This window comes from Rhinopithecus roxellana, chromosome 1 (genome assembly GCF_007565055.1).
Source record: "Rhinopithecus roxellana isolate Shanxi Qingling chromosome 1, ASM756505v1, whole genome shotgun sequence".
In the NCBI taxonomy this organism is placed as follows: domain Eukaryota; kingdom Metazoa; phylum Chordata; class Mammalia; order Primates; family Cercopithecidae; genus Rhinopithecus; species Rhinopithecus roxellana.
Window position 1 is genome coordinate 57,885,159 of NC_044549.1, and position 26,519 is coordinate 57,911,677.

Genomic DNA, 26,519 nt, shown 5'->3' on the forward strand with positions numbered 1-26,519 from the left:
GAGCTGCCATGCGCGATGGGTTGTACCACCGTGTTTCGGGCGCCGGGGCAGAGGTGGAGTGAACCATCAGGGCGGCCGGGAGCCATGTTGGAGCGGCGGGAGGCGGCAGCAGCGTCGGGGATGCTGTGGTGGGGGCGGAAAAAGCTGGGGCTGCACGCCGGAGGGGCTCCGGCCGTGAAGTAGATGGTGCCCAGAGGGCGGCGGGGGCGCGGAGAGACAGGCGGAGGGGCGGGGGCCCGGGGCGGCGGCAGGGGCCCGGGAGGGGGCCCGAGCGGCGGGGCCAGCCCAAGGACCGGACCGGGGCGGGGGACGGTGGAGGCCGTGCAGGGAGGCGGGGGATGATGGCGAGACGGCCGCCGTGGAGGGGTCTCGGGGGACGGTCGACCCCCATACTTCTGCTCCTTCTCCTCTCTTTGTTCCCCCTCAGCCAGGAGGAGCTGGGGGGCGGTGGGCACCAGGGCTGGGACCCGGGGTTAGCTGCCACTACGGGGCTAAGGCCGCATATCGGTGGCAGAGCCTTAGCTCTTTGTCCCGAGTCTCCCGGGGTCCGGGAGGATGGGGGGCCTGGACTGGGGGTCAGGGAGCCTGTCTTCGTGGGGCTCCGAGGGGGAAGGCAAAGCGCCCGGAACAGTCGAGGTCCCCCTGAGCAGCCGAACGAGGAGTTGGGGATTGAACACGGCGTCCAGCCATTGGGCAGCCGCGAACGAGAGACAGGACAGGGACCAGGGTCTGTGTTACACTGGCGCCCAGAGATCTCCTCTTGCGGGCGGACAGGACCTTTGCAAAGAGGTAGTCTGTCACCAGGGGCTCTGTCCTCAGGGGTCCCGGGCTCGGGGAACAGCTCACCCTTCCCTTCAGACTTTTTGGTTCGGCACCACGGTCCCAAGCCGGTGTCCTCCCAGCGGAACGCTGGGACAGGCGCCCGCAAAAGAGTGGGCACCGCGCGCTGCTGTGGGGAATTATGGGCAACAGGGAGCAAGGGTCAGGGCGAGAGAGCCACGACATCCGGAGCAGAAAGGACAGCCCCCCTGCGGAACTGTCTTCCAGGGGCCTCGGGATCTGGCCCCGAGCTGGATTCAGCACCGCGCACAGCGAGGACAGCTCCTGCATCAGGTTCAGCACCCCGCGAGTCTCGGACAGCTCCCAAGCCGGCGCCCGAGCGCATGCGCTCCCGGGGTCTCTTCCGCCGCCGCTTCCTCCCTCAGCGCCCCGGGCCGCGCCCCCCGGGAATCCCGGCCCGTCCTGAAGCCAGGAAAATAACCTCGGCGAACCGGGCACGCTTTCGTCGCGCCGCAAATCGCCACCCGCAGTTTCCGCAGTACAACTACCAGACGCTGGTGCCGGAGAATGAAGCAGCAGGCACCGCTGTGCTACGCGTGGTTGCACAGGACCCGGACGCCGGCGAGGCCGGGCGCCTAGTCTACTCGCTGGCGGCGCTCATGAATAGCCGCTCTCTGGAGCTGTTCAGCATCGACCCGCAGAGTGGCCTCATCCGTACGGCGGCAGCTCTGGACCGCGAGAGCATGGAGCGTCATTACCTGCGTGTGACCGCGCAGGACCACGGCTCGCCGCGCCTCTCGGCCACCACGATGGTGGCCGTGACAGTAGCTGACCGCAACGACCACTCGCCGGTTTTTGAGCAAGCGCAGTACCGGGAGACGCTTCGCGAGAATGTGGAGGAGGGCTACCCTATCCTGCAGTTGCGTGCCACTGACGGCGACGCGCCCCCCAACGCCAACCTGCGCTACCGCTTCGTGGGGCCGCCAGCTGCGCGCGCTGCAGCTGCCGCCGCCTTCGAGATTGATCCACGCTCCGGCCTCATCAGTACGAGCGGCCGCGTGGACCGCGAGCACATGGAAAGCTATGAGCTGGTGGTGGAAGCCAGCGACCAGGGCCAGGAGCCCGGGCCGCGCTCGGCCACTGTGCGCGTACACATAACTGTGCTGGACGAGAACGACAATGCTCCCCAGTTCAGCGAGAAGCGCTACGTGGCGCAGGTTCGCGAGGATGTGCGCCCCCACACGGTGGTGCTGCGCGTCACGGCCACCGACCGGGACAAGGACGCCAACGGATTGGTGCACTACAACATCATCAGTGGCAATAGCCGTGGCCACTTTGCCATCGACAGCCTCACTGGCGAGATCCAGGTGGTGGCACCTCTGGACTTCGAGGCAGAGAGAGAGTATGCCTTGCGCATCAGGGCGCAGGATGCTGGCCGGCCACCACTGTCCAACAACACGGGCCTGGCCAGCATCCAAGTGGTGGACATCAATGACCACATTCCTATTTTTGTCAGCACGCCCTTCCAAGTCTCTGTCTTGGAAAATGCTCCCTTGGGTCACTCAGTCATCCACATTCAGGCAGTCGATGCAGACCATGGGGAGAATGCCAGATTGGAGTACTCCCTAACTGGTGTAGCATCTGATACTCCCTTCGTGATAAACAGCGCCACTGGCTGGGTCTCTGTGAGTGGTCCCCTGGACCGTGAGTCTGTGGAGCATTACTTCTTTGGTGTGGAGGCTCGAGACCATGGCTCACCCCCACTCTCTGCCTCAGCTAGTGTCACAGTGACTGTGCTGGATGTTAATGACAATCGGCCTGAGTTCACAATGAAGGAGTACCACCTACGACTGAATGAGGATGCAGCTGTGGGCACCAGTGTGGTCAGCGTGACCGCAGTAGACCGTGATGCCAACAGTGCCATCAGCTACCAGATCACAGGTGGCAACACCCGGAATCGCTTTGCCATCAGCACCCAGGGGGGTGTGGGTCTGGTGACTCTGGCTCTGCCACTGGACTACAAACAGGAACGCTACTTCAAGCTGGTACTAACTGCATCTGACCGGGCCCTTCATGATCACTGCTATGTGCACATCAACATCACAGATGCCAACACTCATCGGCCGGTTTTTCAAAGTGCCCACTACTCAGTGAGTGTGAATGAAGATCGGCCACTGGGCAGCACCATAGTAGTCATCAGTGCCTCTGATGATGACGTGGGTGAGAACGCTCGTATCACCTATCTCCTGGAGGACAACCTGCCCCAGTTCCGCATTGATGCAGACTCAGGGGCCATTACACTACAGGCCCCATTAGACTATGAGGACCAGGTGACCTACACCTTGGCTATCACAGCTCGGGACAATGGTATCCCACAGAAGGCAGACACTACTTATGTGGAGGTGATGGTCAATGATGTGAATGACAATGCTCCACAATTTGTGGCCTCCCACTATACGGGGTTGGTCTCTGAGGATGCCCCACCTTTCACCAGTGTCCTGCAGATCTCAGCCACCGACCGGGATGCTCATGCCAATGGCCGGGTCCAGTACACTTTCCAGAATGGTGAAGATGGGGATGGAGATTTTACCATTGAGCCCACCTCTGGAATTGTTCGTACAGTGAGGCGGCTGGACCGGGAGGCAGTGTCAGTGTATGAGTTGACTGCCTATGCAGTGGACAGAGGTGTACCCCCACTCCGGACTCCAGTCAGTATCCAGGTGACGGTGCAGGATGTGAACGACAATGCACCTGTCTTCCCAGCTGAGGAGTTTGAGGTGCGGGTGAAAGAGAACAGCATTGTGGGCTCAGTGGTGGCCCAGATCACTGCAGTGGACCCTGATGAAGGCCCCAATGCCCATATAATGTACCAGATTGTGGAGGGGAACATTCCTGAGCTGTTCCAAATGGACATCTTCTCTGGAGAACTGACGGCACTCATTGACCTAGACTATGAGGCTCGCCAAGAATATGTGATTGTGGTGCAGGCCACATCTGCTCCTTTGGTCAGCCGGGCCACTGTGCATGTCTGCCTGATTGACCAGAATGACAACAGCCCTGTGCTCAACAACTTCCAGATTCTCTTCAACAACTACGTATCCAACCGTTCGGACACCTTCCCTTCGGGCATTATTGGGCGCATCCCAGCTTATGACCCCGATGTCTCTGACCACCTCTTCTACTCCTTTGAGCGTGGCAATGAGCTGCAGCTGCTGGAGGTCAACCAGACCAGTGGAGAGCTGCGACTCAGCCGAAAGCTAGACAATAACCGCCCACTGGTGGCCTCCATGTTGGTGACTGTCACAGGTGAGGGGCAGAGGGGCAGGCAAGTGACCCAGTGACCCCAACCTGTTAGGTCTCAGGGACTCCACAGGGCACCTCATACCAAAGAGGGATTTCTAAGCCTTCCAAGAACCCCTTAAGGGTAGGGTTCTTGCACCCTACAAGATCTGCCATAGACCTCACAAGGTTAGGTTCTCTGCTTAGGTTCCTGGATAATCTCCACAGAATCCCAGTGATTCCAAAGCATCTAGCAGACCCCATAAAGCCTGTAAAGAACTGTCTGCTGCCTAGGGATAGCTCCCCTCCTGACAAAAGATCAGCGGTCCTGGGGTAATCCTCTGGAGGTCCCAGGCAAAGCCAGTATGGGCCAGTCAGTCCACACTATGCCCATGTTCAGACAAAGGGTTACTTTAGGTCCAGTCTGATGCCTACCCCATCTGTGCAGGAAATGACCAATAATTGAGTGGTCAGGAACAGCAGCTTACTATGGAAGCTTCAGGTGGGGAGTGGCTTCATAGGGGCTGAGACCCTGACCTTTGGGAAAATGTCCAGAGGTCTACCTGCCTCTTTCCTGCTCCATCTGCTCCAGTCGTTCACAAACCCCTCCATAATAGGAGAGTGCAGGTGGGGAGGCTCTTGAAGTCCTGCCTACTGGAGGCTGCAGAGGTTGGGAAATAGGCTTTACTGGTGCTCATTCCTCAGTTCTGGAGCAGGGACTCCTGGCACTGCCTGAGAAGGCACAACCTTCATTTATCCCTCAACTCACTCAACAGTCTCTCCTCATTGACCACCCAGTATGTGCTAGGGTGTGGGGACAAGATGAACAAGGCAGCTAAGCACCTCACCTTCATTTCTAGGGTGGTCACTGAAACCACAGGACCCAGGTCTGGAGTAGCGAGCAGGCTGCTAACTCAAGAATGCTGGTGTGTGTGTGTGTGTGTGTGTGTGTGTGTGTGTGTTCAAGACCCTCCTGGAGCTTGATAACCCAGGATTCTGGAGGATGGCATTGAGACTTCACTGGGCCAGGACCCCTTCTAGTGCTATGGAAGAGCAATTTGCTGACCAAAAATAGGAGATAGGTGATTCCTGATCTGGAACCCTTGTTTTCTGTAGGGGATGTTTTGCTGGTTCTGCTATGCTGGGGGAGGGGAGAAGGGGAAGGTGAATGGGAATGAATGGCCAGTGGCCCTAGCTCCTCTCTGTGTTCTGAGTTGGGGTAGCCTGCTGACCATGATAACTTGGGGAAGTGTGGGTTACTGAGTACTCAGGGTACTTGAGTGCTGTTGGGGGAGTGACTTGCTAACCCATGGGCACTGTGTGGGGTTGGTTGATCCCTGGCCCATATCCCTCCTTGTATTGTGGGTTGGGGGAGGAAGCAGCGGCTTTTTGACACCTTGATGCTGGAGGAGCTGGTGGTCACTAGCCCCAGACTCCCTTGTGTCCTGGTGGGGTCAGCCTGCTGACTTAGAGGTTCTGGGGGCCTAGGCTATCACTGGCCCCAGCCCTCTTTTGTCCCAGGAAGGGGCGGCCACTGGCCCCAGGATGACCACTGCCCCTGCCCCCACCTGCAGATGGCCTGCACAGCGTGACGGCGCAGTGTGTGCTGCGCGTGGTCATCATCACGGAGGAGTTGCTGGCCAACAGCCTGACCGTGCGCCTTGAGAACATGTGGCAGGAGCGCTTCCTGTCACCGCTGCTGGGCCGCTTCCTCGAGGGCGTGGCTGCGGTGCTCGCTACGCCCGCTGAGGACGTCTTCATCTTCAACATCCAGAACGACACAGACGTAGGGGGCACCGTGCTCAATGTGAGTTTCTCGGCGCTGGCTCCACGTGGGGCCGGGGCGGGCACTGCGGGGCCCTGGTTCAGCTCCGAGGAGCTCCAGGAGCAGTTGTATGTGCGCCGGGCGGCGCTGGCGGCCCGCTCCCTGCTCGACGTACTGCCCTTCGACGACAACGTGTGCCTGCGAGAGCCCTGTGAGAACTACATGAAATGCGTGTCCGTGCTCCGCTTTGACTCGTCCGCGCCCTTCCTGGCCTCGGCCTCCACGCTGTTCCGACCCATCCAGCCCATCGCTGGCCTGCGCTGCCGCTGCCCGCCTGGATTCACGGGGGACTTTTGTGAGACCGAGCTCGACCTCTGCTACTCCAACCCATGTCGCAACGGCGGAGCCTGCGCGCGGCGCGAGGGAGGCTACACATGCGTTTGCCGCCCGCGCTTCACAGGTGAGCAGGGCGCCGGGCCAAGGCTGGGGGCGGGACCGCAATGCGAGTGAGTACTGGGCGTCACTTCTGAGGCCAGAGTCTGGTGTGGACGCGGTTAGGCCAGAAGCCGTAGAGCGTGGCAGGGAGAGGCAGCCGCCGAGGAGGCAATGAGACTGGGGAGGGGGCGGCGCCGCGGGGCAGGGCCAGACGGAAGGGGCGTGTCCACCGAAGAGCTCGACCTTTCGGAGGTCTTGGCACCCGGCCTCTGGGCCCGCGGTCTTTGAAGGGGCCAGAGCAGGGGCGGGCGTGGGCGTGATCGCCTCTGACCGCGGCTTGGCCCCTAGGAGAGGACTGCGAGCTGGACACCGAGGCCGGCCGCTGCGTGCCGGGCGTCTGCCGCAACGGGGGCACCTGCACCGACGCGCCTAACGGCGGCTTTCGCTGCCAGTGCCCGGCAGGCGGCGCCTTCGAGGGCCCGCGCTGCGAGGTGGCTGCGCGCTCCTTCCCGCCCAGTTCGTTCGTCATGTTTCGTGGCTTGCGGCAGCGCTTCCACCTCACGCTGTCCCTCTCGTAGGTGCCCGCCCCATGTCTGAGCGCCTCCACGCCGCCCCCACCTACCCGCCCTGACTCAGATTCCTGACTGCCCTGTACTGGCATTCCCACGAGACACCGCCCCTCCCCTGACGCCCCGCCCAGGGTCTCCTGACCTCGCTGCACCCGCGTTCCCTCGGTCGGTCCCGCCATCCCTCTCGCTTCCTCTCTCGCCCTAGCCCCTTCTCCTCGCAGGGATGGTGGGTGTGAAGTGGTACCCTGCTCCTGACGCCCCCACCCCCGCAACCCCCTCCCACCCCGCCCAGGTTCGCCACCATGCAGCAGAGCGGGCTACTCTTCTACAACGGGCGCCTGAACGAGAAGCACGACTTCCTGGCCCTGGAACTCGTGGCTGGCCAAGTGCGGCTCACATATTCCACGGGTGGGTGCCCCGGATGTGACGGCGAGAGGGTGCATGTGTGCTGGAGGACGTAGGGCCCAAGTCCCCTCAGGTTTGCCTCACTGTGCATCTGAGCACACACGCCACGCCATACAAGCAGTGAAGACCTAGCTCCTTGTCCTTCCCTGTGGGAAGGTCCCTCCCTCCAAGAAGTCTGTTTCTCCTGTCTGTTCAAAGGCACTCTGGGCCAGCCATTGTAGTCACCAATGGGGGACTGATTTGATGCATCCAGGGTGGCCCTGGGAGTGGCTGTGCTTATATAACTAGAGTGAGATGGGGCGACTCCACTGCTCCTGATGATTCTACATGTGTCTCCCCTCCAGGTGAATCCAACACAGTGGTCAGTCCCACAGTTCCAGGGGGCTTGAGTGATGGGCAATGGCATACAGTGCATCTGAAATACTACAACAAGGTGGGGACCATCCCTGGCATCGGGTATGAGGGGAGTTGGGATGCTGACTTCTGCTCCTCGGGGGTTACTAGGGGCACTGTTGACTGGTGTGCCTGGGTCTTTAGCCCCGGACAGATGCCCTAGGGGGTGCACAAGGCCCCTCCAAGGACAAGGTGGCTGTGCTGAGCGTGGATGATTGTGATGTGGCCGTGGCTCTGCAGTTTGGTGCTGAAATTGGCAACTACTCATGTGCGGCTGCTGGTGTGCAAACAAGCTCCAAGAAGTGAGGCCTCCGCCCCTGGTCCCCTTGTCCCCTGCCTACCAAAGCCCACTCCAACCCTTCACATCCCATTCCTCATCCCATCCTGCCAAACTCTCCCATCTTTCCCCCAAACCACCAAGATTTCCTTCTCCTTTCAAAGACCCTGAAAGCCTGCTCACCCTAGCCCCCAATCCTGCATTCCACCCCAGACTTCCACCTCCCACACACAGTCCCCAGGCAGTCCTTCAAAGCCTCCACCTCCCCACCCCAGTCTCACTAATGCCCCACGTCCCCTCCGAGTCCCTTAATCTCATGTCCAGTCCCCAGACTCTTCACGTCTCCATCCCCTCCCCAGCCAGCCAGATGCCTCACTCTTTCATCATAGCCCTTAACCGCAGTTCACCTACTTTTCCCCAGACCATCGGCCCATCATGAGCTCCCCTTTGCACCCCAACTAAAGTAAGACCCTAACTCCTTCCCCAGCTTGGCCTTATTTTCCTCCCTCAATCACCCTACCCTCTGGGTCCTATCCCCTGCTTCCTGTGGCCCCCCAGGAGCAACTCTGCTTTGGCCCCAGTCCTACCAATGACCCAAACCCCTGATCCCCAGGTCCCTGGACCTGACGGGCCCTCTTCTTCTGGGGGGTGTCCCCAACCTCCCCGAGAACTTCCCCGTGTCCCATAAGGACTTCATCGGCTGTATGCGGGACCTACACATTGATGGCCGCCGAGTGGACATGGCGGCTTTTGTCGCAAATAATGGCACCATGGCAGGTAGGCCTGAAGCTTCCACCAGCCCAGCCCAGCCCATGGCCCTGTCCCCATCATAGGGAGGGAGCAGAGGACTCCATGGGGTGACTCCACATCTGACTTCAACCCAGTCTCTTTGGGTGGCAAGCACCATGCTACAGCCCAGACTTTAGGGCCTGACTCTTACCAACCCCACCCATCGAAAGAAAATGGGGCTGAGATCTTGGTGTCTTTCAGCCCCTCTGGACACTAAAGTCCTGTCCAGCACTTGTGCCCCCCAACCCTTGTTCTCATGTCTTTCCTCTCCCAGGCTGCCAAGCCAAGCTACACTTTTGTGACTCAGGCCCCTGCAAGAACAGTGGCTTCTGCTTGGAGCGCTGGGGTGGCTTCAGCTGCGACTGCCCTGTGGGCTTCGGTGGCAAAGACTGTCGGCTCAGTAAGTGGGCAGCATGGGGTGGGGGGGGCCTGCAGGGTTAGATGTGCTCCTGGAGCAGGGACTGTAACCCTGTTTCTCTTATCCACTCAGCTATGGCCCATCCCCACCATTTCCGTGGCAACGGCACACTGAGCTGGAACTTTGGAAGTGACATGGCTGTGTCTGTGCCATGGTACCTGGGGTTGGCATTTCGGACACGGGCAACGCAGGGGATCCTGATGCAAGTGCAGGCTGGGCCACACAGCACGCTCCTTTGCCAGGTGTGTCCACTCTGCTCACCCTCCCTATACTCTCAGTTCTCAGTCTCTTACACCACCACTGACATTCTTATGGGTTCAGGTTGGTCACACAGCATACTTTTCTGCCAGATGTCCCAACCACACTTGACCCTGCTCTGGACCCTAGCCCTTGATTCTCTTTTCATCATTATATCCTCTGTAGGTGCAGGGCTCCAGCATAGCTCTCTCTCATGCGAGCTGCACCAACCCACCCACAATACCTGGTCCTATCCTCTGCCCCCTGACACCATATCAGCAACATGATGTCCCTGGCACAGTGCCCTGTGTGCCAGGTATAACCTTGACCCCACTGTTCTGATCTCTGATATTTCTGACCTCTGAGCCCTCTGATCTCACCTCCAAGTCCCAGCCCACTTGGGGCTCTAACCCCAGGGCTATGCATCTCTGCCCACAGCTAGATCGGGGGTTACTGTCTGTGACAGTGACCAGGGGCTCGGGCCGTGCTTCCCATCTCCTTCTGGACCAGGTGACTGTCAGTGATGGCCGGTGGCACGATCTGCGGCTGGAATTGCAGGAGGAACCAGGTGGCCGGCGGGGCCACCATGTCCTCATGGTCTCACTGGACTTTAGCCTCTTCCAGGTCTGGCCTCTGACCCCAGGGTAGTCTGTTCTCAGCCTTCCAACCAGATCCACCTTATTTGACCCCACCTCTAGTTCAGCTCCTCTCAGTTCCCTCCACTGCACCAAGTCTGATGTTCTCCCCCCAGTTCCCCACCATATATCTTTGCACTGAGCCCACCCCACCAGCCAGGTTGGTCCACTCTCAGGCCATCCTTGTGCCAGATTTGGGGCCTGGTCTTGGGGAACCTCTGTAGCCAGCACTTTGCCTGATCCCTAGAAGCCCCTTCTAGTCTCTGCCCCAGTCTCTACCCACCCCTGGTCAAAAGCAAGCAATATTAAGGTCTGCTGTGGGTCCAGGAGGGAGGGGGCAGTCTAGAAGGGCTAGAAGAAGGCCAAGATTGACTCTGGGCTATGACGGGTTCATCAGGCCCCTCTCCCGCAGTGCTGACTGCCCCCCTTCCTCCAGGACACCATGGCGGTGGGGAGCGAGTTGCAGGGCCTGAAGGTAAAGCAGCTCCACGTGGGAGGCCTGCCCCCCGGCAGTGCGGAGGAGGATCCTCAGGGTCTGGTCGGCTGCATCCAGGTGGGGGTCAGCATGGGAATGTGATATGGGGCATTAGGGTCAGGGGTCAGAGGTCAGAGGCTCCTTGGGACCTGAAAGGCAGCATTCAAGTGGGGGTTGGCGCGAGGGGGTGAATGACCCAGCTTTGAGAGCTAGCTCAAGCCTTTCTGTGGCATTGGAGGTGGGAGTCTAGCTTGGAGTATCAAGGGCCTTTAGGAATCTGTGTCAGAAACAGTACAATTAGAGTCCCACGGGGTACCAAATTGGGGATATTTTTGAGGCCTAGGTTTTTTGAGGGTCTCAGAAGACTGCATGTCAGGGGTCATCAGACCGGGTGGCTGGCTCTGCAGTACTTGAGGCTGAGGTGCCTTAACATAGTCTCACCCCTTGCTGGCTGTGTGTCCATAGGGGGTGTGGCTTGGCTCCACACCCTCTGGCTCCCCGGCCCTGCTACCCCCCAGCCACCGAGTGAATGCGGAGCCTGGCTGTGTCATGACCAACGCCTGTGCCTCTGGGCCCTGCCCACCTCACGCCGACTGCCGGGACCTCTGGCAGACCTTTTCTTGCATCTGCCGGCCAGGTGGGCCTTGAGAGGGTTGGGGGAAGGGTGACCTGGGCAGGTGTTAGGGGCCCATGATGAAGACTGGGGAACCTGAAGGAGGCAGGGACTCGGGACCGGTGCCTGCTTCCTTCCAGGCTCTGTGACCAGGGTCCTGAGCTTTCTGACCCCATCTGCAGGTTACTACGGCCCAGGTTGTGTGGATGCCTGCCTCCTGAACCCCTGTCAGAACCAGGGATCATGCCGGCACCTCCCAGGAGCTCCCCACGGCTATACCTGTGACTGTGTGGGTGGCTATTTCGGGCACCACTGTGAGCAGAGGTAAGAGGCTGGGGCTGAGGCGATGGGGAGACCTGGCAGGGACAGGGAGGGTCACTGGGATACCATGGAGGCATCTTACCTGGCTATGTACCCTCAGGATGGACCAGCAGTGCCCACGGGGCTGGTGGGGGAGCCCAACCTGTGGCCCCTGCAACTGTGATGTTCACAAAGGTTTTGATCCCAACTGCAACAAGACAAATGGGCAGTGTCACTGCAAGGTGCGCGTGGCCCCTGACCTTTTAACCCTTCCTTGGACGCAATCTGTAACTCCTGTCCAGCTTGCTGACCTCCGCCACCTGACTTGGGCCCTAACCTCTTGCCTATGTCCTGTGACCCAGTTGCTGTCTCTCATCCTTTACCCCTCCCTTGCCTTCACGCATGGCCCAGGTGTCCTCTGGCCCGTGAGCGCTGTTCTCTTGACCCTTTGTCCTTGATTCCACTCATTCCCCAAGCCCTGACCTCTGACTTCAGGCCCCTGGCCCATCCTCAAACAGGAGTTCCACTACCGACCGCGGGGCAGTGACTCTTGCCTCCCATGTGACTGCTACCCTGTGGGCTCCACCTCGCGCTCATGTGCACCCCACAGCGGGCAGTGCCCCTGTCGCCCAGGAGCCCTTGGCCGCCAGTGCAACAGCTGTGACAGTCCCTTCGCAGAGGTGACAGCCAGCGGCTGCCGGGGTGAGCAGGCTCCACCCAGCTGTACCCATAGAGGGCTGGCTCCAGTGTGCCACCATCATGTATCAGTGGCACACTTGGCTCCTTGGGGGCTCTGGAAGCTTCTCCTGAGGGAGACCACTTACACCCAGGGAACTCTACCTTTGCCCTAAGTATTTTGCTGACCTGTCACAGAATCTGACAGGTCAGCTCCTGAGAAGCCAGCAGGAGTGGCGGGCAGTGGGCCTTGGGGTGGGTGGTGGAGGGGCAGTGGGCATGGCTGTCACCTGCCCTGGACCCTGACTGCCTGGCTCAGCACCTCTTCTCTCTCTAGTGCTCTATGATGCCTGCCCCAAGTCCCTGAGATCTGGTGTGTGGTGGCCCCAGACCAAGTTTGGTGTCCTGGCCACAGTGCCCTGTCCCCGGGGGGCCCTGGGTGAGTATGTGGGGGGAGAGGACATCACTGAGGGTGGGGGTGGGCCTGTCCTCTGACTGCTAGAGCCATCTCTTTTCCTGAGTTGGGTGGCTTTGTTCCTGCAAAGAGGTGGAAGTGGGGTGGGAGTCCATGTGGGCCCCTCACTACCGACTAGGGGCTCTGGGCCCTTCCCTACACCCTCATTGAGCCTCCATCTGTTTCTCTTGGCTTCTGGGCAGGATTGCGGGGTGCAGGTAAGGGGTACGTGTTTGCTCAGGTGCGCTGCCCCCTCCCACTGCCAGAGCTTTTGCAGATACCTCCTGCTGTCTGAGGTCCCTGCAGACCCTTCCCTGCTGCTTGAAGTCCCTGCAGGCCCCTTCTGGCTATCTGAGTACCCCAGGGTCCCTTCTCTGATGCCTGAGATCCTCAGAGACCCCTCCCTATTGCCTGAGGACCCTGCTGACCCCTCCTCAGTTCCTGGGGTCCCCATAGGACTTTTCCCACTGCCTGAGGTCACGAAAGATCCCTCCTCAGTCTGAGGACCCTATAGCTCCTTCCTGCTGCTTGGGGGCCCCTCCCCACTGCCTGAGGTCCCCTCAGAACACTCCCTGCTGCTTGAGGTCTCTGCAGTGGCTGGACAGAGATTGTCTGGGTACGCATGCTCATGTGTGTGTCTCTGTGTCTGTGCACGTGTCTGTGAACCTGTTGCAGGGAGGGGATTCTGTGATTAAGTTGGGCTCTCTCTTGTTGGTAGCTACAAACTTTTTTAAGATCCAAGTCAATTCTCATTCAACCTCCATCCCAACCCCAGAGACAAGGGAGAGAAATGACAGCAAAGTAACCACTGGGGCAGTTAAAACTTATGTGAGAATCCTCCCACCTGACTTTGGTCACTGGATGTTCCTAGAAGCCCTCTTCTGTGTTGGCATGTCTTGTGTGTGTGCAAGAGAGCATTGTGTGTCTGTGTGCTGGTCTGGTCCATACATCTGTGTGTGTGTAATAGGTGAGCATTGGTGTGTGTCTGTGTGAACCGGCATGTCTATGAGCCTGTCCTGGCCCACATGGGTGAGTGTGTGCAGCCTCAGTCTTGTGCTTTGTGTGGTTGCTGGTTGAGAATGGTCTACAGTCCTCTCAGGAATTGCCTGACAAGCAGCTGGCGCCTACCTGGGCTTGGGCCGCTACCTCCAGGGGTGCAGCTGTAGATGCTCATGACTCTCACTATCCCCTAGGATAGGAGAGGGTGTTGCGGTTATCTCCTCAGCAAAGGTATCCAGGCCCCAGGCCTGATCAGGGGTTGCCTGCCTCCAGGTGCTGCTGTGCGGCTGTGTGATGAGGCCCAGGGTTGGCTGGAGCCCGACCTCTTCAACTGTACCTCCCCTGCCTTTCGAGAGCTCAGTCTGCTGGTGAGACTGCCCAGACCTTTTCCTGCAACCTAAGACCTTCCTTGGCCTGTGGTGGGCCCCAGATACCACACCCTAGCCCTTGACCTCCTGAGCCTTTCCTGGTTGCCCTTTAATCTGGCAAGGCTTTCTCCCTGTGAGGCTTTGGAGGAAGGCCTAAGGGACCACAGAGCAACCATCTCCTTGTCCTGGCAGCTGGATGGCCTAGAGCTGAACAAGACGGCACTGGATACCATGGAGGCCAAGAAGCTGGCTCAGCGGCTACGGGAGGTGACTGGCCACACTGACCACTATTTTAGCCAAGATGTTCGAGTCACTGCCCGCCTGCTGGCCCACTTGCTGGCCTTCGAGAGCCATCAGCAGGGCTTCGGGCTGACAGCTACACAGGACGCCCACTTCAATGAGGTGGGGCTGTGCCCTTTGTTCTCATTGCCTTAGCCCCCCAGCTCCCAGCCTCCTGCCCCTGGATCCCCAGCTCAGGCCCTTGCTGTCCTCTTGGGAAGTGAAGGACCTGGGCTCTCCCTCTGCCCTTGTCCTCTCCAGCCCCACCCCCTTGCTTGTTGGGGCCCTTCTGAGCACCTGTCCAGACCTCTCATGCCTGCCCTGTCCCCTCATACATCCTCACCACCTGGCTGAGCCCAATTCTATCTCCATCCTCCCAGAATCTGCTGTGGGCCGGCTCTGCACTGCTTGCTCCAGAGACAGGGGACTTGTGGGCAGCACTGGGGCAGCGGGCCCCTGGGGGCTCCCCAGGCAGCGCAGGGCTGGTGAGGCACCTGGAGGAGTATGCAGCCACGCTCGCAAGGAATATGGAACTCACATACCTGAATCCCATGGGGCTGGTGACGCCTAATATCAGTGCGTTGTGGGTGGGGTGGGGCGGGGCATGGCAGGGGGCCACGAAAGGGCAGATACCTGAAGGTCTGAGGGGCTGTGGCTATCGATGCCAATGTCAATGGCAGGAGACTCAGCCACCACCCTCAGTGTTTTGTAGGGACAGGCTCTGAGCTGGTAGCATGGAAAACAGATTGTGGGACTCAGGTGTGGGATGCGAGTAAAAGGGTGTAGAACCCTTGGCAGGAGGGAGAGGTCCATGATGGGTCTCCCCTTTCTTTCTCCCGGGTAGTGCTCAGCATTGACCGCATGGAGCACCCCAGTTCTCCCCGGGGGGCCCGTCGCTACCCCCGCTACCATAGCAACCTCTTTCGGGGCCAGGATGCCTGGGATCCTCACACCCATGTGCTGCTGCCTTCCCAGTCCCCATGGCCATCCCCATCTGAAGGTGAGAGCCCCTGGGGGACCCCTGGGCCAAGTCTGGTCTCTCTGTCCCCCCAACCAGATACCATGTTGCCCTCCTGCCAGTTTTCCCCTTTCCAGACCTCCCCAATGTCAGACCCTCCCACATCTTCCCTCCACGCTCCCACATCTCCCCTCCACCCTCCCACATCTCCCCTCCACCCTCCACCCTCCCACATCTCCCCTCTACCCTCCCACATCTCCCCTCCACCCTCTACCCTCCCACATCTCCCTTCTACCCTCCCACATCTCCCCTCCACGCTCCCACATCTCCCCTCCACCCTCCCACATCTCCCCTCCACCCTCCCACATCTCCCCTCCACCCTCCCACATCTCCCTTCCACCCTCCCACATCTCCCCTCCACCCTCCCACATCTCCCCTCCACCCTCCACCCTCCCACATCTCCCCTCCACCCTCCCACATCTCCCTTCCACCCTCCACCCTCCCACATCTCCCTTCCACCCTCCACCCTCCCCACATCTCCCCTCCACCCTCCCACATCTCCCCTCCACCCTCCCACATCTTCCCTCTACCCTCCCACATCTCCCTTCCACCCTCCACCCTCTACCCTCCCACATCTCCCCTCCACCCTCCACCTTGCCACACCTTCACTTTGTCAGACCCTCTCCCTCATCATAGATGATCCCTCCCAGGCCTTGACTGTTCATTTTTGGGTTCCTGTTCCCTGCATTCTCCAATTCTGCTCCCGTAGGGAAGAGACCCACATGCTTGATCAGGTTCAGAGCTGGGTTGGTGGGTGCTTTGGGTCAGAGGTCACTGACAGAAGCTCCTCCTCCTCTCCTGGCAGTTCTGCCCACAAGCAGCAGCATGGAAAACTCCACCACCTCAAGTGTGGTCCCCCCACCAGCCCCGCCAGAGCCAGAGCCTGGGATCTCCATTATCATTCTCCTTGTTTACCGCACCTTGGGGGGACTGCTCCCTGCCCAGTTCCAGGCGGAACGCCGAGGTGCCAGGTACTCAGGCCCCTCACCCCTGAGCTTCCTGAGAACTTCTCAGCCCGGCAGCCCCTTTTTTGGTGGGTAGATGCATAGGTTCACAAGACACAGAGAGGAGCACAGCTCCAGGGAGCCCCGTCCTTGCTGGGTTCTGTGTGAATCTTATTCTCTGGAGTTGTGCAGAGTGGCAGAGCCTCTGGCTGACAGACACAGAGCCACACACAGGAGGGATCCATGAGCCAGGTATAGACAGACCAAAGGGCTGACAGAGACAGACAAGGACAGGCTGACTGATGGTGGTCAGATGGGGGTAGGAGGGAGGGCAATCAGAGGCAAACAGTTGCAGGTCCCCTGGAGCTGCTCAGCCCCTCAGCAGCCCAGCAGAGGCTGGAAGGATTCTTAGAAACAACTTCCACTCTGGGGACATCCCAGACCCTGGGTCAGCTCTGGCGAGTGGCATGAAGACGAGGTGAGGCAAGCAGGGTGCGCGTGGGGAGGTCAGCAGTGTGCAAGCCCAGATGAGTGTCTCCCCAGGCTTCCCCAGAACCCCGTCATGAACTCCCCGGTGGTCAGCGTGGCTGTGTTCCATGGACGCAACTTCCTAAGGGGAGTCCTGGAGTCCCCCATCAGCCTAGAGTTTCGCCTGCTACAGACAGCGAATCGGAGCAAGGCGATCTGTGTGCAGTGGGACCCACCTGGCCTGTGAGGACCCCCATTCTGGAAACCCTTGGTCCCCTGTTAGCCCTTGGGAGGCCAACTAATAGTCCCTGTCTACCCCTGGGGCCCCCACTAGTGCTGTCATGCAACCCGAACCATGAGGAATGCTGTACCCCAACTCCAGACACCCTCAGCCCTTCCCATGATCTCTCACAAACCCCTGCCTGACAGTGGGTCACAGTTGTGTCTAACTGCCCTGTGGCTGCAGGGCGGAGCAGCATGGTGTGTGGACAGCACGTGACTGTGAGCTAGTGCACAGGAATGGGTCCCATGCACGGTGTCGCTGCAGCCGGACAGGGACCTTTGGGGTCCTCATGGATGCCTCTCCCCGTGAGGTGAGGCTGTGTTCAGTGTCCCAAGGAAGTGGGGGGTCAAAGGGACATGGGGATTCTGCCCAACAGCTCATCAACCATCCCGGTCTCTGTAGAGGCTGGAGGGCGACCTGGAGCTGCTGGCTGTGTTCACCCACGTGGTCGTGGCTGTGTCTGTAGCTGCGCTGGTGCTGACTACAGCCGTCCTGCTGAGCCTGCGCAGCCTCAAGTCCAATGTGCGTGGGATCCATGCCAATGTGGCAGCCGCCCTGGGGATGGCAGAGCTCCTCTTCCTGCTGGGGATTCACAGGACCCACAATCAGGTGCAGGATCAGGGCCAGGGAACTTGTGTCCCGATGACCCTAGTGGCCCAGAAGGCCTGGGGCCAAAACTCAGGGTCAGAGGTCAGGGATGCTCAGGTTGGGGCCAGGGTTTTCGGCAGGGTGCTGGGGTAAGATATTGTGGTTTAGGGGTGAGAGGTGCGAAGCAGATGCCTGGGGTAGGGGTCAGAGGTGGGTGAGGCAGGAGAGGTCCTGACACGCGCCCCCTACCCTCAGCTGGTGTGCACTGCAGTCGCCATCCTCCTGCACTACTTCTTCCTCAGCACCTTTGCGTGGCTCTTCGTGCAGGGGCTGCACCTCTACCGCATGCAGGTTGAGCCACGCAATGTGGACCGTGGCGCCATGCGCTTCTACCATGCCCTGGGCTGGGGCATCCCTGCTGTGCTGCTGGGTGAGGGCTGTGACCCCCAACCTCCATCCATCACATGGCCTGACCCCTGACCCTGTCTCCATTCCTGCTCATGACCCCCAACCTCAAACCCCAAGCCATCTATTCATGGGGGGGCTGCTCTGCCCTCACCCCTGCTTTCTCCCATACATGGGCTGGTCAGCAGCGCTGGAACACACGCCCTCAGTCCTACCCTTTCTCTTCCCAAGGCCTTGCTGTGGGCCTGGACCCTGAGGGCTATGGGAACCCTGACTTCTGCTGGATCTCAGTCCACGAGCCCCTCATCTGGAGCTTTGCTGGCCCTATTGTCCTGGTCATAGTGGTGAGTGCCCTGGACTTGGTGTCCCTTCTGTACTTCCCTCCCTCATGGGGGTGCGGAGGTGCAGTGGAGTCAGCTGAGGGCAGCCAGATGACATTCTGCAGGCTTCCTGGGCTCGGCCTTCATTTTTTGTCCTCTGGTCAGTGACCACCCCCATTCAACTGGCATGGAGATGGGGGCGGGGGGTCAGAGATTCAGTTGCCTGTCCATGCCTCTGCATCTCTCTCTCTCTCAGTCCCTCTCTGGTTCTCCATTTCTTTTTCTGTTATCCTTTGGAGTGTGTGTATACGTGTGAATTTCTCACTGGTTCTGCCTCTCTCTGTGAATCTTAGTCTCTCTCTCTCTCTCTCTGCCCTGCCCGGCCCCACATGTCCGGCCGTGGGTCTAGATGAACGGGACCATGTTTCTCCTTGCTGCCCGCACATCCTGCTCCACAGGGCAGAGGGAGGCCAAGAAGACCTCCGCACTGTGAGTTGGCTGGCTGGAGGAAGGGGGGTTCTCAGGATGACAGGTCCTCCTGGGTGGGGTCTGGGCCCCCCAGATCTTCCCTGGTGCAGGTTGGGCTCCAAGTTCTGGATGAAGGAATGAAGTCACACCTGCCCTGACCTGCGGTCCCTCTCTGGCGCTCTCACTATACTGTGGGCCCACATGTGCTTCTGCCCTGCTGTCTCTCCTTGTCCTCTGGGTCCCCCCAGAGTCTCCCATGGCCTGCGTGGCTCACTTGGCCCCCTGCCCTGTGTGTTCCCACCTGTCTTCCATGCCCTCCCTTGTGGCTCCCATACCTCTGTGTTTTTCCCACGTGTCCTCATGGCCCTTTGACTGCTCTCCTGCTTCTTTGTGGGACCTCCCATCCCCCCTAGTGTCCTCTAGAGACCTCCATGTTCCCATGTGAGTTCCTTTTTTTCGTGTTCCGTGTGTGGCCCGTGTGTCCTCCCGTGTTCCCTGCATGAGCCCTACATGAGCCTTGCATGTCCTCCTGTCTTCCCATGTCCCCACAGCAGGACCCTTCGCAGCTCCTTCCTGCTCCTTCTGCTGGTCAGTGCCTCCTGGCTCTTTGGGCTCCTGGCAGTCAACCACAGCATCCTGGCCTTCCACTACCTCCATGCAGGACTCTGCGGCCTCCAGGTGACTCTGGTGCCCCTCCCTCGCCCCAGAACCAGGTGGGCCTTCAGTAGGCTGGGGCCATCCCTAGGTAGATGCTGACCCCAGGCCTGGAGCTGACTGGTACTGGATAACTGTTGCCAGGCTGGGTACTACCCTAGACCAGACACTGGCCCTAGCTGCTGCCCCCAGACCTGGAGCTGACTCTAATCTAGGCACTGATCCCAGACTGAGTGCTGATCCTGGATTGACCTTCACCAACACCGAGGCTCCCGGGCCCTTGCTGATCCACACCGACCTGACCGACTCCAGCCACTCCTGCTGCTCTGGCCTCTCCCCTGCTGACCTTCCCCGACTCCCTTACTGAGTCCCGCATGGGCTCCTCACTGACCCACGCTAGCCTGCAGTGACTGACCCCCATTGCTGACCCACAGTGACTTATACTGGTCCCTGATTGACCCCTGCCGACCCTGCTTTGACCCTCGCTGACCCACAGGGCCTGGCGGCGCTGCTGCTCTTCTGCGTGCTGAATGCAGACGCTCGGGCTGCCTGGACGCCAGCCTGTCTGGGCAGGAAGGCAGTGCCCGAAGAGGCAAGGCCAGCACCTGGGACGGTGAGTCGGGATGGGGGCCCTGAGAAGCCAGGGTTTGAGGCTGCTTCAGGGTTGGCTCACATTCTGTCTCCACCACCCCCAGGGACCTGGGGCTTACAACAACACGGCTCTCTTTGAGGAGAGTGGCCTCATCCGCATCACTCTGGGCGCCTCCACCGTCTCCTCTGTGAGCAGCGCCCGCTCTGGCCGGACCCAGGACCAGGACAGCCAGCGGGGCCGCAGCTACCTCAGGTGAGGGGAAGGGCCTCCTTGTGAGGGCACACTCAGCTTAGTCCAGCCCCACCTTACCAGGGCTTGGCATGACCAGGTCCTAGGGTGGGTGGCTCCACCCATCTCGGCCATCTGGGGCCCTGCTTCTGCCTCTGCCCTAAATGCTTCCCACCACACACCCAGGGATGCCATTCCACCCGCAGCTGGCTGTGCACTCAAAGACACTCCAGCCTCCAAGGCACCCCATCACATCCCTCTTTCATGGCGGGGGGGCTCCTGCATTTCCAGGGACAATGTCCTGGTTCGACATGGCTCAGCTGCTGACCACACTGACCACAGCCTCCAGGCTCATGCTGGCCCCACTGACCTGGACGTGGCCATGTTCCATCGAGATGCTGGTGGAGTTGGGGCCTGGGGCAGGGAGGAGGGAGGCAGAGGATCTCTCCCCATCCCCTTTTCTTCTGCCCCATACTGGGAGCAGTGGCTGACTGGGGTGGGACAATCTCCCCCAAGGTCCCTGCCTCAGGAGGCACCTACCTCTCCAGCCCTGGTTCTCCCAATCCACTCCTGATTCGTCCTTCCCTCTGATAAGTCCCAGCCCTTCTGCTTCTACCTCCACTCCAAGCTCTGCCCAGGTTCCCATCCCCAACCCTAACCCCCTTGCCGTACCCACCTCTAGACCCTCAACTCCAACTTCCCTTATCTCCAAGTCCCTTACCTCTGAAAGTCCTTCTGACTTTCCCAACTCCAGGCGCAGACTCCGACTCCGACAGTGACCTGTCCTTGGAGGAGGAGAGGAGTCTCTCCATTCCATCTTCAGAAAGCGAGGACAATGGCCGGACACGGGGGCGCTTCCAACAGCCACTCCGCCGGGCAGCCCAGAGTGAGAGGCTCCTCACCCACCCCAAAGGTGCCAGGCGCCCTCTGACCCCTTGGGTGACCAAGGGATGCCCCATTTGTTATCCCTCCAGCTCCCCATCTTTCCTGCAGTTGGGGTTCAGCCCGGTCTTTCTGACCCCTCAGCCATCAGGTTCCCCGACTTCTAGTCTCTATCCACCTCCAGTTAAGGGGAGGGGGTTCACCAGTCACCCCCACCCATTGATCTCTAGGAGATATCCTCCTGTTCCCACCTCTGCTCAAGGAGAACAGCCAGGGTTTCAAGGGTCTAGGGTCAGGGGTCATGAGTCACCGGGATCAACCCAAAAGCTCCTGTAACCTGCCCTGGCTCCACAGATGTGGATGGCAATGACCTCCTGTCCTACTGGCCAGCTCTGGGGGAGTGCGAGGCAGCCCCCTGTGCTCTGCAGACTTGGGGCTCTGAAAGGCGCCTGGGGCTGGACACCAACAAGGATGCAGCTAACAACAACCAGCCAGACCCAGCCCTGACCAGTGGGGATGAGATTTCTCTGGGCCGGGCCCAGCGCCAGAGGAAAGGTACAGTCCCTGAGCCCTGGCCCGCACTACAGGAATGCTGGGGGCTGCTCATGCCCTGAGCCCAGGGACTGCAGCCTCCTCATCCCAAACTGAGAGCTCTTCTTATTCTGACCTGGGGGGCTTCTGCTTCTCTAGCCTGTTTCATGGTCCTCAGGGACTGCTCCTATCCTGACCTGGGAATTCTCTGTCCCCCTCTACCCTGGCCGGCACTACAGGGGGACCACAAGGGACCACTCCTGCACCAGCCCGTCTGTTTTCAGAGACCCTAGGAGTTGCTTCCCCCTGGCCTCCCACCCAGATTCCAGAGCTCCTGCTCTGATCTGGAAGATGTCTGCCCCCCACTCTGCTCTTATGGGGACCCGGAGAAGAGAGGTTTCTGCCCTCACCCTTGCATCACAGGGACCCTGGGGACTGCTCCTGCCCAACACAGGGGCTTCCTGCATTTCAGCCAGGCTTGCATTGTCAGGATCTGAGGGCTGCCCCTTTTCTGACCTCAGGGAGTTTGCCCCATCCCCTGCACCACGGGACCTGCCCGCCTTCCCCCCGCCCTGGGACCACAACTGGAAGATGACTGCCCTTCCACTCTGACCCCTGTCCTACTGTCTCTCTGGGACCACCGGGGTTGCCTCTGCTGCTCCCCAAGGGGTTCCTGCTCCCAACCCTGTGTTAGAAGGATCCCAAGGGCTGCCACACCCCTAGACTCAGGAATTCCTGCCTGCCCTCCCTCTCCCACACGCACCCTGCCCCCCATTTTCTTCCTCTCATAGGCATCCTGAAGAACCGGTTGCAATACCCACTGGTGCCACAGACCCGAGGCGCCCCTGAGCTGTCCTGGTGCCGTGCAGCCACCTTGGGCCACCGTGCTGTGCCAGCTGCCTCTTACGGTCGCATCTATGCTGGCAGGGGCACAGGCAGTCTTTCACAGCCAGCCAGCCGCTACTCTTCTAGAGAACAGCTGGACCTGCTCCTCCGGCGGCAACTGAGCCGTGAGGGACTAGAGGAGGCCCCTGACCCTGTTCTACATCCCCTGAGCCAGCCAGGGTCCCAGGAATGCATGGACGCTGCACCGGGCCGACTGGAGCCCAGAGATCGGGGCAGCACCCTGCCACGGAGGCAGCCACCCCGGGACTACCCTGGCGCCATGGCTGGCCGCTTCGGGTCACGGGATGCGCTGGACTTAGGGGCGCCTCGAGAGTGGTTGAGCACACTGCCCCCGCCCCGCTGCACCCGGGACCTTGATCCACAGCCCCCACCTCTGTCCCTGTCTCCCCAGCGGCAACTCTCAAGGGACCCCCTCTTGCCATCCCGGCCACTGGACTCTCTGTCTAGGAGTTCGAACTCTCGGGAGCGGCTGGACCAGATGCCTAGCCGGCACCCCTCACGAGAAGCCCTTGGGCCACCCCCACAGCTGCTCAGAGCTAGGGAGGACCCGGTCAGTGGCCCCAGCCATGGCCCCTCCACAGAGCAGTTGGACATTCTTTCCTCCATCCTTGCCTCTTTCAACTCCTCGGCCCTCTCCTCCATGCAATCTTCAGGCACACCCTCGGGCCCTCATACCACTGCCACACCTTCTGCCACAGCCTCTGTGCTTGGGCCCTCCACACCACGTTCCGCCACATCTCATAGCATCTCGGAGCTGTCGCCAGACTCAGAGTAAGTATGGTCCAGCCACCTGCTTGCACCCTCATCAGCTTAGGGCAACCTCCTGTGTGCCCTGCCCTGTGTTCTGCCACAGAAGGGGATGAGGGCTGGCAGACAGGTATGGGCTACCCCAGGCCCGGCACAGCCAGAGGGCCACAGGCTGGGGACAGGAATCTGGCAAGAAATGGGGGTTGTGACTAGCAGTGACTTGCTGGCTGTGTGACTGGGGCCAGCCAGCCTTCCCAGCACCTCCCAGGCTAAGGAGAAATAGGTGCCTTCCAATGTGTTGAGCTAGTGGAGGGGAGGGCAGGAGCTGAGGCCTAGAAGTGGGAGATGACCTGGAATATGCAAGGGGCAGGGAGGAGAGCAGGAGGCCTTGCTTGGGAAGCTTCGCCTAGGGGGTCTTATAGGACAAGGAGAGGCTGGAAGTGGTGCCAGGATATACCAGGCTGAAGAGTTTGCTTTGTTGAGGATAAATCATTCATTCATCGATGTATTCAGTCAATATTGAGTTCCTCCTGTCTGTGGACACTTTGGGGTGGGGCTCACAGGAACTGAGTTGGAACCTGGTTCATCTCAGGTGCCTATGAAGCATCTGTGGGGAAGGGGGTGGCAGACAGGCCCAGGAAGTAGTAGACCCAGGAAGTAGCTGGATACACAGGAGTCTGAGAGGGACTGGTGGGAGTGGGGAGGGACCAGGAGCTGCCAGGTCTTGTAAGCCAAGAAGAGAGTTGAGTTTCAAGGAGGAGAAACAGCTGGGTCAGGCTCTGGGGGTTTGTGGGGTAAGAGATGGCTTGGGGAGGAAGGGAGCCCTGGGGTGGGGCAGGGGACCAACAGAATTGACCAGGACCCAGGGCAGAGAGAGGACAAAGGAGGAAAGAGCAGGGGTTTGGGGGTCCTGGGGCCTGGGCACTGAGGGCTGCTGCGGGGTAGGGACCAGAGGGAGCTAACCCACTGCCTGGGTCCCCCTGCAGTCTAGCTTTGGGGTCTGGCTGTTTGGGAGGTAGACTAGGGACTGAGCAGGGGTTCAGGCTCTGGAGTCACAGAGGTTTGAGTTTGAGCTCTGTCTTACCTCACTAGCTGCGTGACCCTAGGCAGACGCAAGTCTTTCTGCGCCTCAGTTTTCTCATCTGTAAAGGAGTCTGTAGTAATAAACTCTTTGAGATGTGGAAACCTATGAGATAATATCTGTCAAGTGCTCAGCATAGCATCTGTACACAGTAGGTGCTCTTGAAGCACTCAGATAAAAGACCTGGGCAGCCAAGGAGCCTTGCTGAGTCTAGGGGCACGGAATGAAGGACTCTGAGAACCCCAGAGTGGGCATGAAGGGGCTGGGGGCTAAGAGGCAAGAGCAATGGTGGAGGCAAGGGAAACAGCCAGGCCAAATGTGGTGGGGGAGTCCAGAGCTGCCTGACTCGGAGCCCTCTGGGCATCAATCTCTGATTTCCTCATGTGCCTCCAGAGTTCCCAGAAGTGAGGGTCACTCCTGAGGGGACGACGGCGTGGACAAGGAACAGCTGAGGGTGACAGAGGATCTAGGCTAACAGGAGAGACTCCAGGAGTGGGGGCAGATCCCAAGGCAGCCTCCTGCTCCCCAGTGGCGGGTGCCCCAGCTCTCCCTGGCGTGGCAGGGTTGAGGCTCCATGCGCATCTGTGAGCATGCGTGTGACAGGTGCAGAGAGCGGGGACTGGAGGGAGACTTTTATACGTTTTGTACCTTTGTAACCAGAGAGATGCTTATGTTATTTTTCAGCTTTTCTGTCTCCTGGGGGGTTTGAGGCTGGGCTGGGAGGGGGAGGGAGATAGAGGAAGAGATGCAGTTTGACCCCATTTGGGTCCTGAGCAAACCCTATGCTCATCTCTCTCTTCTTCCTGGGGTGGACTCAGATGGGTGGGACATATGCCTTCCTCCCCCTATTCTACCCCCAAGTTGATCTGAGTATCATCAGGGGCCCAAAGCACAGAATTGTCCTTTGCTTCTTCTTGAATGCCCCAAAGGCCAAACTTCTGGGGCTGGGGGATGGTCTTGGAAACAGGGGTCGTCTGACTTCCTCATGGGGGCTCACTCATGCCGCCCCTCCTGGTGGATGTGTGTGTTTATTATGTGGAGTCCCTGCCACTTACTGCCTTATGACCTAGGACTGATGCTGTGGGGTGCTGGTGGAGCAGCTGATGTCGTGTTTACAGAGCAAGGCTTCCCTGTCTCCCACGGGGAGGGGCTCGGGCCTCTAGTCAGACATTCCTGCAGAGGGTCGGTGGAGGGGTCATTCACCTGCCCCTGCAGCGAACAAAAGTTGTCTGTGGTGCCATTTGATTCCCTGACACTGCCCCCTGCTTGAATTGATTCTGAAGGTTAAGGTGGGAAGGTGAGCAAAGGGAGCAGAAACAAGGGAATTCAAGACCCAGAATGTAGGTGCCACTGCCTCCTATGTTTACAGGATCCTCCGTGGCCCTAGGCACCTGGGCTGCAGGAAGTGACTCCATTCCACTCCTTCTTTATTCCTTTAAAAAGGGAAAAGTGACTGTTACGACCCTGTTCACAAAACTCTTACTTTTGCTATTTTGTCTGCTGTCCAGAACTGGAGACTTTAAAATTTTGTTACTGTTTACAAGTCCAGATTCAAAAAATGTTTTTACTTTGTTTACAACTCAAAACTTTGAGCTTTTACACTTTGTTTACAGTAGAGATTTTTTTTCCCCTTTGTTTACAAGTGAAAGGTAGGGAAAGTAGGAGAGGGACTTGGGGGACCCACCTGTGAGGACCCTGACCTGGCCATCTTGAGGGGTTTTGTAACCCCCAGCTCTCCCAGGCCAAAGGTCAGCCTTGAGTCCCCAGACCTAGAAGACCTTGAGAGTAGGCGTCCTCTAACCACTGGGGAGAGTGGCTGTGCAGGGTTGGGGAGTGGTCTGTGCAGACACCTCCTCACCCACCACCCCATGCATACTCTTGGGAAGCAGTTTCCTGGGAGATTAGAAATTCTACTTCCCTGACTGGAGCTAAATCCCACCAGCCAGGACCCAAACTCTTACCCAGAAGGACCCCAGCTCTTGAAGGGCTGAATGGCCTGCTGGGGGTGGGAGGGTGAGTTTGCTATGTCCTAGGTTTCCTCGATGCCCCTCTCTGGGGGGTTCCCCTCCTCCAGCCCAGCGGCCCTCTGTCCTGTCTGTGTAAATTGTTCCGTGAAGCCGCGCTCTGTTTTGGGAATAAACTTCTATAGAAAACAGTTGTTGCCTTTTCCTGTTGGGGGCTGGGGAGGTAGGATGGCAGCTGTGAATGATTCAAGCCAGACTGACCTTTGGGAGGAATCTGAGCCCCTCCCAAGAATAT

The 26,519-nt window shown here is 59.4% G+C and overlaps 1 protein-coding gene across 1 annotated transcript; it reads left to right on the forward strand.

The window, feature by feature from the left end:
- The first annotated feature begins 63 nt into the window (after positions 1 to 63).
- CELSR3 (cadherin EGF LAG seven-pass G-type receptor 3) lies at positions 64 to 26,415 on the forward strand. The gene is made up of 35 exons (XM_010370283.2): positions 64 to 4,086; positions 5,634 to 6,284; positions 6,608 to 6,833; positions 7,121 to 7,236; positions 7,578 to 7,666; positions 7,771 to 7,928; positions 8,517 to 8,680; positions 8,967 to 9,092; positions 9,183 to 9,352; positions 9,786 to 9,971; positions 10,419 to 10,535; positions 10,923 to 11,094; positions 11,253 to 11,394; positions 11,492 to 11,612; positions 11,889 to 12,072; positions 12,383 to 12,484; positions 13,772 to 13,866; positions 14,059 to 14,268; positions 14,526 to 14,721; positions 14,990 to 15,145; positions 15,969 to 16,134; positions 16,651 to 16,818; positions 17,042 to 17,168; positions 17,261 to 17,467; positions 17,702 to 17,876; positions 18,083 to 18,195; positions 18,581 to 18,660; positions 19,194 to 19,317; positions 19,790 to 19,906; positions 19,989 to 20,137; positions 20,405 to 20,514; positions 20,868 to 21,026; positions 21,350 to 21,550; positions 22,318 to 23,203; positions 24,654 to 26,415. Exons 1-35 carry the CDS (start codon positions 339 to 341, stop codon positions 24,679 to 24,681), a joined length of 9,939 nt encoding a protein of 3,312 aa, XP_010368585.1. The 5' UTR covers positions 64 to 338; the 3' UTR covers positions 24,682 to 26,415.
- The last annotated feature ends 104 nt before the right edge of the window (positions 26,416 to 26,519 follow it).

Bases quoted from the DNA above. Each gene is read 5' to 3' on its own strand.
- CELSR3 (XM_010370283.2), top strand. From the start codon at position 339: ATGATGGCGAGACGGCCGCCGTGGAGGGGTCTCGGGGGACGGTCGACC. The intron at 6,285-6,607 runs GTGAGCAGGGCG...CTTGGCCCCTAG, and splicing joins TTGCCGCCCGCGCTTCACAG to GAGAGGACTGCGAGCTGGAC. The intron at 8,681-8,966 runs GTAGGCCTGAAG...TTCCTCTCCCAG, and splicing joins AAATAATGGCACCATGGCAG to GCTGCCAAGCCAAGCTACAC.